Source organism: Hydra vulgaris, chromosome 01 (genome assembly GCF_038396675.1).
Source record: "Hydra vulgaris chromosome 01, alternate assembly HydraT2T_AEP".
Lineage (NCBI taxonomy): Eukaryota > Metazoa > Cnidaria > Hydrozoa > Anthoathecata > Hydridae > Hydra > Hydra vulgaris.
In genome coordinates this window covers 43,707,501-43,725,000 of record NC_088920.1, presented here as the reverse complement: position 1 = coordinate 43,725,000, position 17,500 = coordinate 43,707,501, and the positions used below count along the sequence as shown (strand labels likewise).

Genomic DNA, 17,500 nt, shown 5'->3' with positions numbered 1-17,500 from the left:
TAGCAGCACTTCCTAGTAGCAGCAGGGTATAAGATAGTCAGTGTAACAGCAGTCCATTGTAGCAGCAGGCTGAACATTATTACATTAGATAGTCGATGTAGCAGCAGTTTCTTTTAGCCAGCAGGCTATAAGTTAGTTGATACAGCATCACTCCTTACATGTTTTACCTATTCAATGTAGGTCAATGTAGGAACACTCCTGCATGTTTTAAAATTATTATAAAATAGTAAAAAAACAATTACAAAAATACTATTAGTTAAAAAAACTTTCTAGTCATTATTGATGTGGTTTTTTAAAAAAAGATAAAACTTGAAAATGATAAAACGTACTTCCGCATTATTTTAACTATTTTAACTTTTAAACAACATTATTAAAATGTTGCTTAATTACTAATTATTAAATGTTAAAAAAGAGCGTTGAAACTTACTTTTTTTACCATTGAGGTCTCTTTCAACTACTATATCAAGATTTTCAAGTCTAAAAACCAGTTTATATTTTTACAAAAATGTGAAAAACACAAACTTATTCTGAAATCATTACGAATTAACAGTCCTTTAAATACAAAGAGAGTAGTGAGTATTGTTATTCAATATAGATTTGAAATTTAAATTTGTATTAAAAATGATTCCAAAAAAATTGGTTTTTTATGCTTGTTAATGAAACTAAAAATCTCCAGAAAGATCTTAAAGTTATTCTTTATGAAATAGATTACAAAAAAGTTGAACAAGTTACTCAAAAAGCTTGCAAAATAATGTTTCTAAAATCAAAAGAGAGATTATTCAAAAAGTTTAAAAATCTTCAAAACAAATTTGAAAATATTCACAGTTATAAAATCTGCAAGTTAACAACCCAAACAGTGAAAGAATGGTGTTTTAAACTTATGCGATGTCAATATTCCAAAAAATCAAAACGGTCTTCTTAATCTTGATCCACATTTTGTACCTTCATTGAAATATATACCTTATGGATATAATTGCAACAACGGAGACTTTGGCTTTAAAATTAGAATATAGCAACAAGATTGAAAATGCGCAGGATTTTAGAAAAAATGTTTTAAAAGCACTTAAAATGGGTAAAAAAATAAATCAAAATTTAACAAGAGTACAAAAACAAACTCTTCTGGAATTTAAGGAAAATAAAATTATTAATATATATCTGTTTGATAAGGGTAATGGTATTGTAAGAATTTATGCTATTAAAATTAAGACTTAACTCTCACAACTTAATAAAAAGCAGTGATTTTCAAAAGCGGAATATAATAGTATATATCCAAGTTATCCCAATCCGCCTTGTATGTATGGTCTAATAAAAGCTCACAAACCTGAAAAATCCTATCCTATGAGAATAGTTATATCATGCTAATATCGGCTAATTATGGAATATCAAACTACTAAGTAAAGAAAATAAAACCTTAAACAAAAACCAAACACGTCTGAAAAGTTTTTTTGATTTTATTAGTAAAGCAAATTCACGGGAGATTGACAAAAACGAGGTTCAAGTTTTATTTGATGTAATAAACTTGTATCCATCAATACCACTAAAGGAAACTACTTTAATTCTTACAGACTAATTAAATAAAGATGATTCCTACAAATATTCCACCAAACTTACTATAATTGAGGCAAGACATCTCATAGAACTTTGTTTACACAGTTGTTGTTTCCTGTGGAACAACAACTGTGTAAACAAAGTTCTATGAGACTTAAACAAACAACACCCTTTGATACAATATACGATTAAAACTGAAAATGATAAAAGAACTCTAAACTTCCTCGATTTAACCATAATAAATAGCAACAAAGGAAAAAACGAGTTTAAAGTTTACAAAAAGGAAGCCATTACAAATATCCAAGTTAAACCTCACTCAAATCATGACCCTAAGATTCTAAATGCAATATTTAAAGGTTTTGTTTACAGGGCTTATTCTATATGCAGTAATTTATATTTACAAGATCAGATTAGTTTCCTAATTCAAATGTTTAACGAAAATGGGTACAACATATGCCAACTTAAATGGATTGCAAACTTAATTGGAAATAAATGGTCTCTAAAAATCAACAAAATTCAATCAGACTCTCTTAACCTCCCTACTGTATTGTTACCATGGATAACGTCACTATCCCCGAACCTAACGAAAATATTTCGGAAAGCTGGCTATTGAGTAGTCTTTGAATCAATTCCAAATTTAAGAACATTACTAACGTCAAATAACAAAACTAAATTGCCACATAATAGTCAACCTGGAACTTATTTGATTGAATGCAAATGCTCTAAGAGTAGTAAACGACCGGGGCTAGTATTTGACAGTGGCCAAGGCCAGTTCTATGGATGGGACTGCTTAAAATTGGTGCATAATGACTTGTTTTTATATATCATATCAATATGCACCAATATTTATATAGCCCCAGCCATAAAACTGGCTTTGGCTCAGGTCAAATACCAGCCCGGGTTGTTTACTATCTAAGAGATACATAGGCAAAACTAAACTTTAAATTAGGACTCATACTCAACAACATCTAAAAAGTTTAAATGAGGGGAAACATTATCAGTTGGCAATAGCCACCCATAATAAGTTTTGCTCACAAGAAATAAAGTGGAAAAATGTAAAAACAATTAAAGTTGAAATAAAAAAATTTGATCGAAAAGTGCGCGAAGCTCTTGAAATACAGAGGTTCCAATGTTTAACTTTTTTTTCTCAAACTGCCCGTTACCTCTTGGTAACGGGCAGTTTGTGAAAACTAAATTTTGAACTTTTTTTTTTATATTATTGCGTAAGCAAGAAAGAAGTCATTCAACTGCTGACGACAGTTAATTTTAAACTGTTTCTAATGTTACAAAAAAATTTTTGAATCATTTTTACGAGCTGATGATGCTGGTAACCATAATGCAGCAAAAATTTCTAATAATAAATTACTAATTGTATTAAGAGAATTCATATTAATTGATGTTTTCTTACAAATATAATATACTCTTATACATGATGTCAACACTAAAGATATGTATATATATATATATATATATATATATATATATATATATATATATATATATATATATATATATATATATATATATATATATATATATATATATATATGTATATGTATATATATATGTATATGTATATGTATATGTGTATGTATGTATGTATGTATGTATGTATGTATGTATGTATGTATGTATGTATGTATGTATGTATGTATGTATGTATGCATGTATGTATGTATGTATGTATGTATTATATTATAATAAGTAATTAACTCTCAATTTTTTGAAGCGGAGAATGATATCCATGGTTTAGTATCACAAGATCAATATCAATCTGTTTTAAGTGGAGAAAAGCCTGTGGTTGGTGGTTTTCATGCAAATCGTAAGTTAAATTGCTTTTTAAAAAACAGTTTGAGTTTTTACAATTATAAAGTACAATTATAAATTTCAAGTATTTTAAAACCTAAAAAATATATGTAATTGTGATAAATGACTGATACCAAGTAAATCTTTAAGTTTAAATATTATTATTTTTTAATGAAAAAAAATCAAATTTTATAATTTTTTAAATATAATTTTAGTTAAGTCTAATCAAAATTTTTATATTTGATGTTTAAAGAGGTTTTACTAATGTAGATCAACTTGATGTATTTACATATTCCAGCAAACGTGTTTTATTGTATTTGCAGTGGACCTATATAGGTTTCTTAAGCAGTTGATTGTTTTGCTCATTAGTTTAGTGGCAGCCACTATAAACTGCTGGCCGAAATTTTTCTGACATGCTAATAGTGACTAGTCATTAGCAAGTCACTTAAGGTGGCTGCCACTAATGATAATCCACTAAGTAACTGATGAGCAAAACTGCAGTGGACTGCTCAAAATGTTTAAATAGGTCCACTAAAATTTGGCCATAGAATGTTTGCTGGGATATTTGGTTTGTTTATTATTTTGCGTTTATTATGTTTTTTGGTTTGGATAATAATTAATGCCTCTGTTAGCTGGATGTTGATTTTTTTTTTTGTAAAATTATTAAGATATTTTAAATATCATTATGGTCATCATACTAAATGCATATATTAAATGAAATATGCATAAATAACCTAAATATATTAAATAAGTAAATTAAATAGGCATTTATTAAATAACTATATGTTAAATATGAATTTTTGTAAAATTTTTAAAAATTTAAAACTGAAATTGTTAACAAACTATTTTATTTTTGCAATGGTTGCAATCAATTCTAGACTATTCTGACTATACTTGCAAGTACTTAATATTGAAATGTTTAGAATTTAAATAATCTAAAAAAAAAAATTGAACTATCTGTTTTTGAGTCAAAAAATTTTATGTATCTTATATAAAATAAATCTTTTATTAAATAAAAAATTATTTTTTATAAAAGGAATTTTTTTTTACCTCTGAATTCATTAATGTCAAACATCTGCTACGATTGCATCACTTTATTGTGCTTGCCACTTTCTTACTCCGGACTCTATTCTTTATCTCTATAAATCTCTAATCTGTCCTTGTATGAAATACTGTTGTCATGTTTAGAACGGATCTTCAAATGATGCCCCTTCTCTTTTAGACAAGGTGAAAAAATGCATCGTAAACATAATTGGAACTGTCTTTCAGCCAACCTTTAACCATTGTCACATTGTCATTATGTTGGATCTCTTTCTCTTTTCTATAAATACTTTGAAGGGCGCTGCTCTAAAAGAGCTAGCGTCTCTTGTATCACTTACTAAATCTCATTCTTGCGTTACTTGTCATTCAATTAAGTCTCATCCTTTTTTTCCAAAAATTCTTATTGATCTAGTTTTTTTCGTTGAACATCAGTTCTTTTGATTTCGCTACCTTCATCTTGTTTTCCTGATTTATATACTTTGCAATCTTTCAAGTTGTCTGCTAATCGTTATCTTGTTTTATAAACATATTTTCTCTTCCAGTAACTTCCAACTCTAGTAGTGGTTGCTTCCAGCCTTGTTGGAAGTGAATATGTTTAAAATTACAAAAAAAAAATTGTAATAGTTTTCTAAATGCCACATAAATGAAATGTCCACACCATTCACTCATCATTATCAATCATTGGGCACACTATCAGTTTGATTGTAGTATTTACCATATAAAAAAGATGTGAACTACTTGAAGTAAACAAAAATATTTTTACAATATTGTACTTTGAGATTTTCAAGTCATGAATATTAAAAGTTATTTTTGTAACTGATAATTTGATTTTCTTTTGGTGGAATATAAATTTTTCACATCAAAAGAAACAATTTTAAACTTATTTAAGGGTTTCCTTAAATAAAGTTTAAAATGGCATAACTTCATTAATACTAACTTGGTTCAACTAAAATAAACCCAGTAGAATTAGCTCATTTTTGCCAAGCTGTTACATGTCAAAGTCTTGGGAATATGGTGAGTAAGGCACAACTTCGAAGTTCAATCAATTTATTTTTCAGACGGTGAATTATGAAACGGGTAGACTGGCATAATCATGGACCAGGAATAGACCTTTTTAGTTAACCAGCACTGGCTACTGCTGATGTAATTTTTGGTATACTTCATCAATTTCCTCGCAAAAAGACTTTACTATGATGGTTTTGCTAGGTTACAAAAATTGTGCAGTGATCAAGTTGGCTGCAGTCCACCGTACTTTACCATAGTTTTCTTTATGTGGATCTTTGCATTGTGCAAGTGCTTGGGAGGCTTGCAGACATCCAATCACTGTCATGAGCATATTTGATTGTTATACAAAGTTTACTTTTCATCACAGGTCAACATTTGATTCAAAAAAAGATCATATTGGTTTTGCAGAAAAACAGATCATGAAATGTGACAATTTTTGTTGATCAATCAAGTTGTGAGGCACCTACCTTTGAACTTTTTTATCTTCCCAAAATGTTTCAAACCATCTAAGATTGCATGGTGACTGATGCCTATTTACTGCTTAAAGCCATTTGCAATGGGTCAGTTCCACCAGGGTTCTTAATTTATTGTCCTGGAGTACTATAGCTTGACCACTATGAGGTGCATCTTTAAGGCTGAAATTTCTGGAACAAAACTTCCTAAACCATTGTTTTCTCTGACGCTATTAGGGCCCCTCACTTGTTTAGTTTGGGGTACTGTCTGGGCAGTGGATTGTACCAATTTAAAGTTAAAACAAATTATCATACAAAATTTTTCCTTAAACATCAATTAAAGCTACAAAAAAACAAACAAAAAAATATAAACATAAAAAAAAAGAATTACACTATCAAATAGAGCTGATGAAAATTTTTTTTTTGAGTTAAAACATGAAGTACATAATATTTATTTAGCAACAAACAAATGAAAAAATAATAAAACAAAACCCTGAAAAAGGGTTTTATGAAAAACTTCTAAAAGTTTGATTGTCAAAAATATCTTTTATTTATTAAATTTGCTTTGAAAAACATTTTAATGCAATAACCATTAAAATACTAATTTTTTGAATATTGAGTATTTCAAAACTCCTATCTAATTATTATCTTTTTGTGACTTGGGTGGATCCTTTAAAAATTCTTGTTGTTGTTAAGGACCTTAAGCATGATTAATTTCCAATATAATTAGATATGAAAAAATATATAAAATGGGGGACATTTTTTCATCAAAAAGCAGGTTGAATTTCTGTTTTTTTGACTTGTTTTTATAATTTTTCTATAAAAAAAATTTTTTGTATTGTAACATTTTTAAACTATCATAAATTTTGGCAATTTTTTATGCATTTCTATACAAATTGGGTTATGATTTTTGATGCCACTGAACTATAGCATGCAAATTTTAAAACAAATATTTATTAATGAGCCAAGATCTCTTAAATAAAAATATCATGGTGGAGAAATATTTAAATTTATATATTAAAAAAATCATTCAATTAAAACAAAATGACTGAAGTGAAACAAGTCATTTTTTAAGTGAAAATAGTTGTATTTAAATAATCATGAATTTTTTATTTTGTCACAGAAAAAAAATATTATTTTCATCACAGAATGATCTCTTCTCACAGAACTTCTCTTCTAGCCTTTTTTTTTTTTTTTTTTTATATATGTTAATAATTTATTGTAGCCTAGTTATCTTGAAATATGGTCTTGAAATCTACGCAGTGAGAATATTTTGAGTTTTTAGCCATATCTCCTCTATTCTGGTTTTTTAGATCAAAAAGGGCTAGGATAACAAGATGCAGATCCAGATATCATGTGTGTCCAAGAAACATAATTTTTACTACAGCAACACCAGGTTTGTTAAAGAATTGGAAATATTTCATTTGCCTAAAAGATATTATTAAGCATTAAAATATCAATTTGATGTTGAATCTTAATAAAATATTTGGCATTTTGGCATTTATTTATATTTCTAGTTTAATCAATTATGATTTAAAAAGATTCAACCTATGATGATTATCTGACAATGAGTACCTGAGAAGCTACTCTTTGAAATGAAGAAGGAAACTCTAGAATTCACTCATGAGTTGCTCCCTCTCCATTTCTTGGCAACCTGATATGTCGTCTAGAATTGAGAAAATCATCATATAGTACAATACTTTAAACATGACATGGTTTATTACACCTAGAAATTGGTGCTTGTAATAATCTCCATACAGTAGCATAACAGCAAGTTCTATTTGCCTCAAGTAATCATATCTTGAATTTCCTTGTGAAATCAAAATTAAACTTTAAAGAATACTTATATCTCTATTTCTCTTTCAATTACTGTTTTAAAAAGTTAATTACTTCTTTGTAAAAGTTGATTACTGTTTTTCAATAGTTAAAAATTTAAAAAAGTTTTTTAAATTTCATTGTATGGAATAATTTTTAGTTTTGGTATTACTTATATTTACAGTTATTATATTACATTTTTTTCAAAATTAAAATATGCAAGTATTTAAAAAATCCAGGTATTACAAAAAAATAAATTCTTCAGTTTCAAGTTAATATTGGCACAAGATTAAGATAGATGTTACATATAGAACCCTCGTAATAAGGGTCGACATTCAGCAATGCCAACCTAACTGCTGACCTAAATCCATTTGAGGTTGGAAAAAAACTGCTGACCTCATTTCTATGTTTTATCGTAATCCCTTTGTTTTAAATTTTTTTTTGCCGACCTGGTGCTTACCTTTAATAGTTTATGGTCGGCAATTTACTGCTGACCATAAACTATTAGAGTTTTTAAACTTTATTTTTTTAGTTCCGAGGGCTGCATCTATGAATTTAGCTGCTACAATTCTGTCAATATAAATTCACATTAATCTTTGGGCATTATGTCACATTGATGCACAGTTTAATTTTGGAAGAAAATGTTTTTTGTTAAAATCTATACAAAATAAAGCATTGTGTCATTACATATTTTGTATTTTAGATTAATATTTTTATAATTATTATTATAGATTATTTTTTTTAATTTTTAACTTAAATTTTAATTTTTAATTTAATTTAAAAAAATTTTTTTTAACCTTATAATTATTTTTATATATTATACTTAGATTTATATTCAGAATTTGCCTTATTTTAAAACTATTATTTATTAATTTGTGAACAAGAAACAAGTCAGATTTAAAATAACTCTTATTTTGGGCTTGAGCTTAAAATTATTTAATTAATTTTTTGGTTTTTAGTTTTTTCAATCAACTGAGGATACATATTTTTTATTAAATTAAGTTAAGATATTTTACTATAATCAATATTTATATACTATAGTTAATTTTTTTATTAGCACATGAATATTTACAGGTATTATACTTCCTATACAGGTATTATACTTCCTATAATTTTCAATAACTGCCTGAGAAATAATTTTTTTATTAAAAAAAAAATTCCTAATTTAACATTTTAAATCAGTAAGATAATTATTGTAGTTTTTTGGCTTAAGTACCATGTTTTTACCTGATATGTCCGTAATATATGTCAAAAAGTTATGAAAATAAAAATTCACAACAATAATACATTAATAAAAAATACCATATATATAATAATAAAATTATTAGTTTAATAATGTAAATATTCTGATGCAAAATTTGACATTAAGTATTATGGCTGGGGAAAATTCTCCTGCATTTTGTATTTCAATAGTTTTTGCTAAAGGGATTCAAAAAATTAACAATAATACTTTTTGCACTTAACAATCATGAGAGATAATTTCTAAAGTATTGATTTTAAAATTATTATTTTCAAGCTAAAATGAAGTTCACCTAAATTTCTGTTAAAGTTTCATATCATTATTTTATCATAAAGTCACTTAAAGAAAGTTTGCTAAAAAGTTTTCTTAGAATTTTATCTTCAATTTACTAAGAAAACAAATCACATTTTGTTTCTTTAACACTTAAAATCATGAATAGCATAGAAGTGTAATCATTGAAATGAAGTAATCGTTTTTTACACCACACTCATATTTTTTTACACAATCCTTGTATTTTTTAACCTAACACTTTTATTTTCTTTAAATCTAAAGCTTTATTGTTGTAAGAATATCGTTGTTGTTACAAACTGACATGTTGTTATTGTTGTTGTTAATGACATTTTTTTTGGGATGTTAGCTCTTAGCACATAAAAGTTTTTAGCTTTTCTATAAAAACCTAATTTTCATATCATGTTTGTTTATATCTTCAACCACCTTTAATGATAATGACCCATGAAATAAAGAATGTAATTCTTATTTTATTTTATTTTAAAGTTTTAAGATTTTAGATACTTTGCTGCACAGCAGATATTACTTAACATTTGGCATGTCAGGTACATTCACACTTGATATATCTGTTCTGTTATATATCTAGTTATATCGTCTGATAAATGTTTTCTTGATAAAGTAAATTAAAGTTAAAGATTACTTGAGTGACAATTTTAAACCTTATCCTCAACAATATTTTTATCAAAGTGTTTAAATTTCATGAATTCATTAAGCTAACGGTTTTTTTTAAAACTAAATTGTTTTTTTAGTAGTTTTTGTGATTTCTTATTTCATTGAAGTACAAGTAATAGTCATGCAGCAATCAATATAAACATACAGTTTAAGGAAAATTTGATATTTTTTAACTTTTCGTTATTCTGGCGTGAGTTACCAATTGCACATAACCAGTGTGAGTTACCATTTGCACAAGATAAGAGTTACCTTTGAAACCTTTTATTTATTTCATACATAAATATAATTTAAAAAAATTTCCGTGAAATTTTTTAGTAAATTTTTTTGCTATGCTTAAGTGAAAAAATATAAACAAATTTTGTCAATTCAACATAATGAAAAGTCCCTTTTATATAAATCTAAAATTTCTTTATGCAAATTATGCATAATTTTAGATGTTTCAGATATTTTCAGATAGATATTTTTTAGATAGTTTCAAATATTTTTTTTGTGAGTTTTACTAACATTCGGCAGCTTGGATGAAAGCTGGAAAAAACCCAATCTAAGCTTGGTAATTACACAAGCTTATGATCCTTTTAAAATTTTAGCTTAATTATTTATGAACTTTTAATGCTGTTTTAGTTTGTTTTCCAGGACTTTAGTAACATGTTTAATTTATCCTTGGTTGTTTTGTAGAGCCAATAAAAGGAACAGAAAAGAGAATCATGAAATCTGTATCTGGAGAAGATTTAGAGTTAGATTCTGTTATATTAATGCATTGTCTACGCAACGATGAAGATGATCTGTTTAGCATTTGTATTAATAATGTTCCTTTGGAAATTAATATTCTTAAAGCAATATTTGACTCTCTTGCCACAAGTTTAAAAATAAAGCATTTGATGCTTGCAGCTGCTGGATTGAATGATGATAAAGTTGAAGTATAATATTTATTTATATTAACATAAGTTTTTAAAATGATTTTTATTATTATTATTTTTTAATCAACGTTTTGTACAATAAATGCAAATCCAAAACTTTTTTCAATAAAAACTTGTTTTAGTATATAATTTAGTGTAGTGCATGTATATAAATATATAAATGCCCTTAAAAAAAAAGATTTATAGTCTCCGGCTTTCAAATAATATGTATCTAAGGGTATAATTTCCAAATTTATTTTATGTGCTTATAAATCTTAATGTTTTACTATCACATATTGCATAATGTTGCAGTAGTTGGTTGAAATATGATTACTCTCAAAATATAAGAGATTTTTAACAAAGAGTCTATCTTTTTGACAAATAGTCTTTTTGCATAGAAAATTCTAAAATTCTTAGAATTTTTGAATTTTCTATGCAAAAAATAAATTTACTATTTACAAAAAATACCTTAATTTAAGTTAAACAGTGCGGGAAAAATATATACGCAGAAGTTTTGCATTTATAATATTTAAAGTTAGAGTTAATAATTAATTTGGTAACTGTCTGAAGATTTCAAACCAAAACTTTTATGCTTAAGTATATTTGTATACAAGTATAAAAACAAGTCTTGATTTTCACAATTTAAAACATTCTGATTAAGGATATTTTTTTAAGTAAAACATCATTCAATCAATTAAAAAATATTTATAATCAATTAATAAATATCAATAAAAAATAATTAAAAATGGGATTAATGTTCTTTTGAAATTTGTGTTTTACGCATCTTTCTGCTTAATAATATAAATGAAATGCAACTGTGTCAAACTCATAAACATTGGATGCTTTGGATACTGCTTACTAATACTTTGTTTTACTGCTGGCTCTACTCTCTGGGAGTAAGATAGGAAGTCTCTAGTTTCTGGTTTAACGTTATTGTCAATTATATGTTGGATTTCTTAGTTTAAAAAATGTTGTGTTGTAGGGGGTTCTGTAACATCTGTAACACTGATGTCAATCAACTCATTAAAATTAATTTCTAGGATTTTCTTCAATTTATTTTTCTTTCTTTGTTTATTCTATAAATAAAAACTAAAGCTAATTATCTCATATAATATTTTTTTTTTAAAAAAACATCTTACCTAACTATAAAACCTTTGCCTTAGAGTCAGTAGGGTTTAAAAGCTAAAATTTCGTATTTTGTCGTCATTATCCATGTCATTTGCCATGGCATAAAAGATGTTTTTAGGTTTAAACATATGCATTGTTTTTAATGATTAGATTTAGAATAAGTAATCAATAATAGCATTAAAAGAGAAAGGATTTGAGCAATATTAAAAAATTGGGTCAAGATTTTTATTTTGAATCAAATCATAAACTTGAGCAGCAAAGTAGAAAAGTTTTTTTAAAGACACGTCAAAAGAAAAATAATGACTTTTTTGACTCAAAGTCTGTTGTCTCTAGTATATAAACAGAGAAGTTGAAATGCTAAAGTTAGCCACTTTGCACTTTTTTTTTATAAGAAGTTGATTTTTCAGAAACTTTATTAAAGCCTTTACAATATTCAAATAATAGTCTTTGATCGCAGCTACGATCTTTTAGCACCTAACTAAAGATCAATGCAAATAAGATTAATTAGCATTTCTCAAATTTATTTCTTCTCAAATATAGTCATCTACTAATGGATTTTCAAAATGATTAAACAAAAATTGATTTATATCCTGAGTATTTTCAGCAAACCTTTATGCCAAGTAGTCCGCTGAAGGTTCTTGGTCATGTTGTGTCACCATCATGTTTTTTAAAAGGAGCTCTTAACGGAAGTTTATTTTGATGTAGTGCGCATACAATAAGGTGTATTTAAGATGGCTGTAGAAGTATAGTGGTAGAGCATTTGCTGCATAAGCGAGAAGTTCAGACTTTGATCCCCACCGTGTTCCTGGTATTACCGCACTAAACTTGTTTCTCTACGCAGCAACCTTTTTTGTCAAGGTCCATGTTTTGGAGTTAAAAAGTTAAGAGAGGGCTGTAACCACAATAAAGTGGTCACCACAACTGTACTAGTCTTCTTGGCTTCAAGGAGATAAATAAAATTTAAAAAAGATGCTTGGCATGCTTGAAAAGATGTTTTTTTCATGCAATGTAGCACTAAGTCCTCAACTGGAACTCTCTGCTTCAAACCCACATGCAATTAAAGATATAAATACCTTGGAGAAAGAGTCCAAATAAACTCCACTAAGATAGCTCATAATATAAAGCTTCTGCCTTGGGAAAATCAAACTTTTTTTTTAAAGAAATATTTTACATAGTACTTTTTTCAATAAAAAGACTTTTTGAGAAAAAAGTAGGCGTAAACATTTATGTAGGTAATAAAATTAAATTTTTTAACATCTCATAAGCATATAATAGAATAATATATAATATCTAATTTATATATTTATAATATATAAATAGAATAAAACCTATACTAATAACCCTTTTATTTTTTATACATTTTGAAAAATTTGTTGTTATAGTTATGTTGTCATAGTTATGTTGTTCTAGCTTTGGCAAAACTATGAGTAAGGAAACCAACAAAATACATTGTTGCTTTGAAAATATATTGGCACTAAAAACATGAAAATACATTTCTATAGAGTACTTGTGTTTTACCTAAATTAAATTTAGCTTTACTACATGTTCTTTGGTACTTTTTACATACAGTTATAGATAAATATTGTCTATAAAACAAGCTTATAAAAAGTATAAATAATATTTTAGTTTTCAAATCATGAGCTTAAATTAAATTTTTAAGGTTAGAAAAATAGAACAATAATATATATACAATCATGAGAAATCAGTTATTAATCATAAGAATCATTATTCTTTTTGTTTTTGAGCTCATCAATAGTGTTTTTAACTTGGGATTGTGTCAATCAGCAACCTCAGAAAGTCATAATGTAACTGGTTTTTAAAGTAAAAATATAAACAAAGTTTATAATAAAACCATGCAAAGTTGTTGTTTTTCCTGACTGCTGTGGACCATTGATTTTAAATTTAAAGTCAGAAATGCAATGCGACCTTTTGTTTTCAAGTTTTAGAGTAAAATATATACATTGTCTCAAAAAATTATCCAACCAAACAAGTTTTTCCCAAAAAGAAATGTTTACTCTCTAAATTATACTAAAAACAATGAATAGCGAAACTTACTTTGTCTGTCATTTTAATTCTATTGGGAATAGTATGTTATTTAGTGTTCATATTTTTTGATTCATGCTTCAGTTGGTTTATTATTTGTCTTAAAAGAAACTTAGTATTGAATAGGCTTGTACAAAAATTATCTGACCAAGCGATATTTAGGTAAGTTAATTTTATGTGAAATTTGTTGAAATATTTTAGCAAATTTTTATACAATTAATGAAATTGTATAACAAAAAACTGTTTTTTTGTAGTAAAAAGAAAAGTTTTGCATAAAAAAAAGCTTTCATGTTTTTTTAAGTAAAATGGTTGGAGGTAAAGATCACTGGACTGTTTCTCAGAGAAATTTAGCTGTCGATCTAGTCAATCAGGGTAAAACCTATCGTCAGGTGCAGCAAGACCAGTCTCTTGCTGCACCTGACGATAGGTTTTTATTACAGTATCCGACATAATGAAGAAGTATAATTTGATCGGAACAACAGGATCACAAAAAAGAGACTTCAAAGAGTTTTGATAGAAACTTAATTATATAAGTCAAGAAAAATCGCTTTATTTCTGCTCAAAAACTGGCTGAGCAAGCTGATGAGAATTATGGAATCAAATTATCCCATCAGACAATGAGAAATTGTATTTGAAACCAGGGATTTCAAGGACGACTTGTGCGTAATAAACCATATTTGAGTAAGAAACACATGAAAAGAAGATTGGAGTTTGTTAAGAAGTTCAAAAGCATTCCGTTAAATTTCTGGAAAAAGATCCTTTGGAGCGACAAATCAAAATTCAACTTAAAGTCATCTGATGGAGCCCAAAAGGTTTGGAGAAAAGCCGGAGATCCTTACAAATTAGGCTGCGTGAGAGGAACTGTCAATTATGATGGCGGTAATGTGATGGTATAGGGTTCAATGACTTGGAAGGGTGTCAGAAAACTCCAATTTATTGATACTATAATGGATCAGTTGCAATACAGAAACATATTAAAGCAAAATTTGAAGTCATCTGCTCAAAAACTTTGGCTAGGATCTGATTTTACATTTCAGCAAGATAACAATCCCAAGCATAGTGCTACTAAAACCAAGGAGTAGTTTACTGAAAAAAATGTTGAGGTCTTGGAATGGCCTGCACAATCACCAGACCTTAATCCCATTGAACATTTGTAGGAGATTTTAGACCGAAAAATTGGAGATCCGTCATTTTCCAAAAAAGATAACCTCAAAGTGGCAATTGGAGAAGCCTGGGAAAAGATTTAACTAGAAGAAACAAAATCTTTAGTCAAATCGATGCCTAGATGTCTAGAAGCTGTAATCCAAGCAAAGGGAGGCCCAACAAAGTATTAAAATAATTGTTTTGTTATACAATAATACATTATGAAACAAATAATGTGTTTGGTTGAATATTTTTTTGGCCACAAAAAAATGATCTAAGTTTCTTCATTTTAAGACTGAAAACTTTGTGATTCATATTTTACATTAAAATAAATAAAATCTATTTAAAAACATGTTCTTTTATTTTTATTAATATTGAGTTTACCAAAAAAGTCTAAATTTAGGAAAATACAGCACTTTTTTTAGGAAAAATATTTTTTTAAATGTTTGGTCAGATAATTTTTTGAGACACTGTAGGCATATTTAAAAACGCCAATTTCAGAAAGTAAGGGTTTAAAGTATTTTTATCTAAAAAATTTATAAAATTTTTATGAAGCTCTTTATCAAACTTGTCTTCTTTTTTGTCAGAATTAGATTCACCTAAAACTGAACAAAGTGCAGTAGATGGTTCAGCTGTTTTTCTTATTTCTTGATATTATTTCTTTATTTCTCTTATACTGCGGTTAGAAAAAATACTTTGCTTGTTGAGTGTTTTCTAGAATTTTTAAAAATTGGTTCCACTTAATTAGCACTTAATAATAGGGTTGAAGGGTTGAAGAAAATTCTAGAGAACGTTTTTGCAAGACTATGATGGAAATGTTGTCTGAACCATCAGCCGTATAATTTTTTTACACAATAGATTAAAATTGATAAATGATAGAATAAAATTGATAAATGACTTTGGTTTCAGAAGCCAGAGTTTTTTGGATGTCAAACAATCGGGTAATCTGTTTAACTGAAATGGCAGAAAAAGGATGGCTATTAGATTCAAGAATCAAATTAGAGGAAAAGTTCTTTGAAAATAACTCTGCCTTAATCTGGGAGAAGTTATAAGATCAGGTTCATAAATTAGAAAGATGGAATGCTAGACTTACTTTAGTTTATAACACTGTTCAAGATTTTCCAAAAGTCTCTAAAACCTAGCATCTGAAATAAGATACACAATTTAGTAAACTGAGAATAATCGAGCTTAGCATTATCATCAATCCTGTAAAAAATTTTTGCAATGATAAAAAGTTATTTGTTCTCAAGAGAGATATTTTTGTAAAAAAAAAAAAAAATGAAAAGAATTATTGCAGTTTAATATAGCACCTGCACACGAAAGACTTGAAACCGACAAAAAAGAATAAGAGCTTTCATACCTTCTTGGATCTATGAGATTAGGTATGAGGCACATTTATGCATGCATAGTATGGATATATATGGATATAAGCATATATGTTTGCTATTTATATAGATGCTGGCATACTATATTTTTATATATTTGAATCAACTTTAGTATTTGTATGGCGTAGTATTTGCTGAAAGAGAAGATGATGATCAGATCGATGTGTGGTATCACTCTAACAATACAAAAAAAGAGCCATAATCTGTAATAATACTGTATCAAGCAATGTTTGTCAGAGAAGATTAATGCGGTTTGGGTATCATTTAGAGAGGAAGCAGCTAGTAGGATTCATTTAGAGAGGTAGCAGCGTGTAGGAGAAAATGATAGAAGTAGAAGTAAAGAAACTTAGAGAGAATCCAATACATAAGGTATAAACGAGCTTTAGTTTAAACTAAAGCTCATTCCATAAGTATTGCACTCTCTTTAAGTTTTTTTACTTCTACCTCAATCATCATATCATCATATCTAAAATCTCAAGCATTTCTGTTAATAACATAAGCTAAAGCTTGATAATGATGATGATGGTGATGATAATAATGATAATGATGAAGATAATGATGATGAAGATAATGATGAAGATGACAGTAATAATGATGATGATAATGATGATCATATTGATCATGATGATGTTTATATATAATAAAAAATAACATTAACTTATAAAAAAATTATAAGAATATACTTAAGGATTTATACGGCCACAAACCCAGCCCTAGTCCTGGCTATTTTAATATCTGTTACTTAATTATTCGCTTAACTTAAAATTTCAACTCTGGTTATTTACTAAACAGCAAATTCCTTGCATGTTCATTGAAATCTTTTGATGTATGTACTGAAGTCTTTCCAGCTTTTTCATTAATGCCACATATAAATAAATATATATATATATATATATATATATATATATATATATATATATATATATATATATATATATATATATGTATATATATATATAAATATATATATATAAATATATATATATATATAAATATATATATATATATATAATATATATATATATATATATATATTAT

General features: G+C 27.1%; 1 protein-coding gene across 1 annotated transcript in view; it reads left to right on the top strand.

Moving 5' to 3' along the window:
• LOC100213204 (leiomodin-3) overlaps window positions 1-17,500 on the top strand; it is a 55,654-nt gene that overhangs the window by 21,302 nt on the left and 16,852 nt on the right. The window contains exons 4-5 of the mRNA XM_065788273.1: window positions 3,278-3,370; window positions 10,543-10,784. Of these exons, the coding sequence (XP_065644345.1) occupies window positions 3,278-3,370; window positions 10,543-10,784 (335 nt within the window). The remainder of the gene's footprint in view (window positions 1-3,277; window positions 3,371-10,542; window positions 10,785-17,500) is intronic.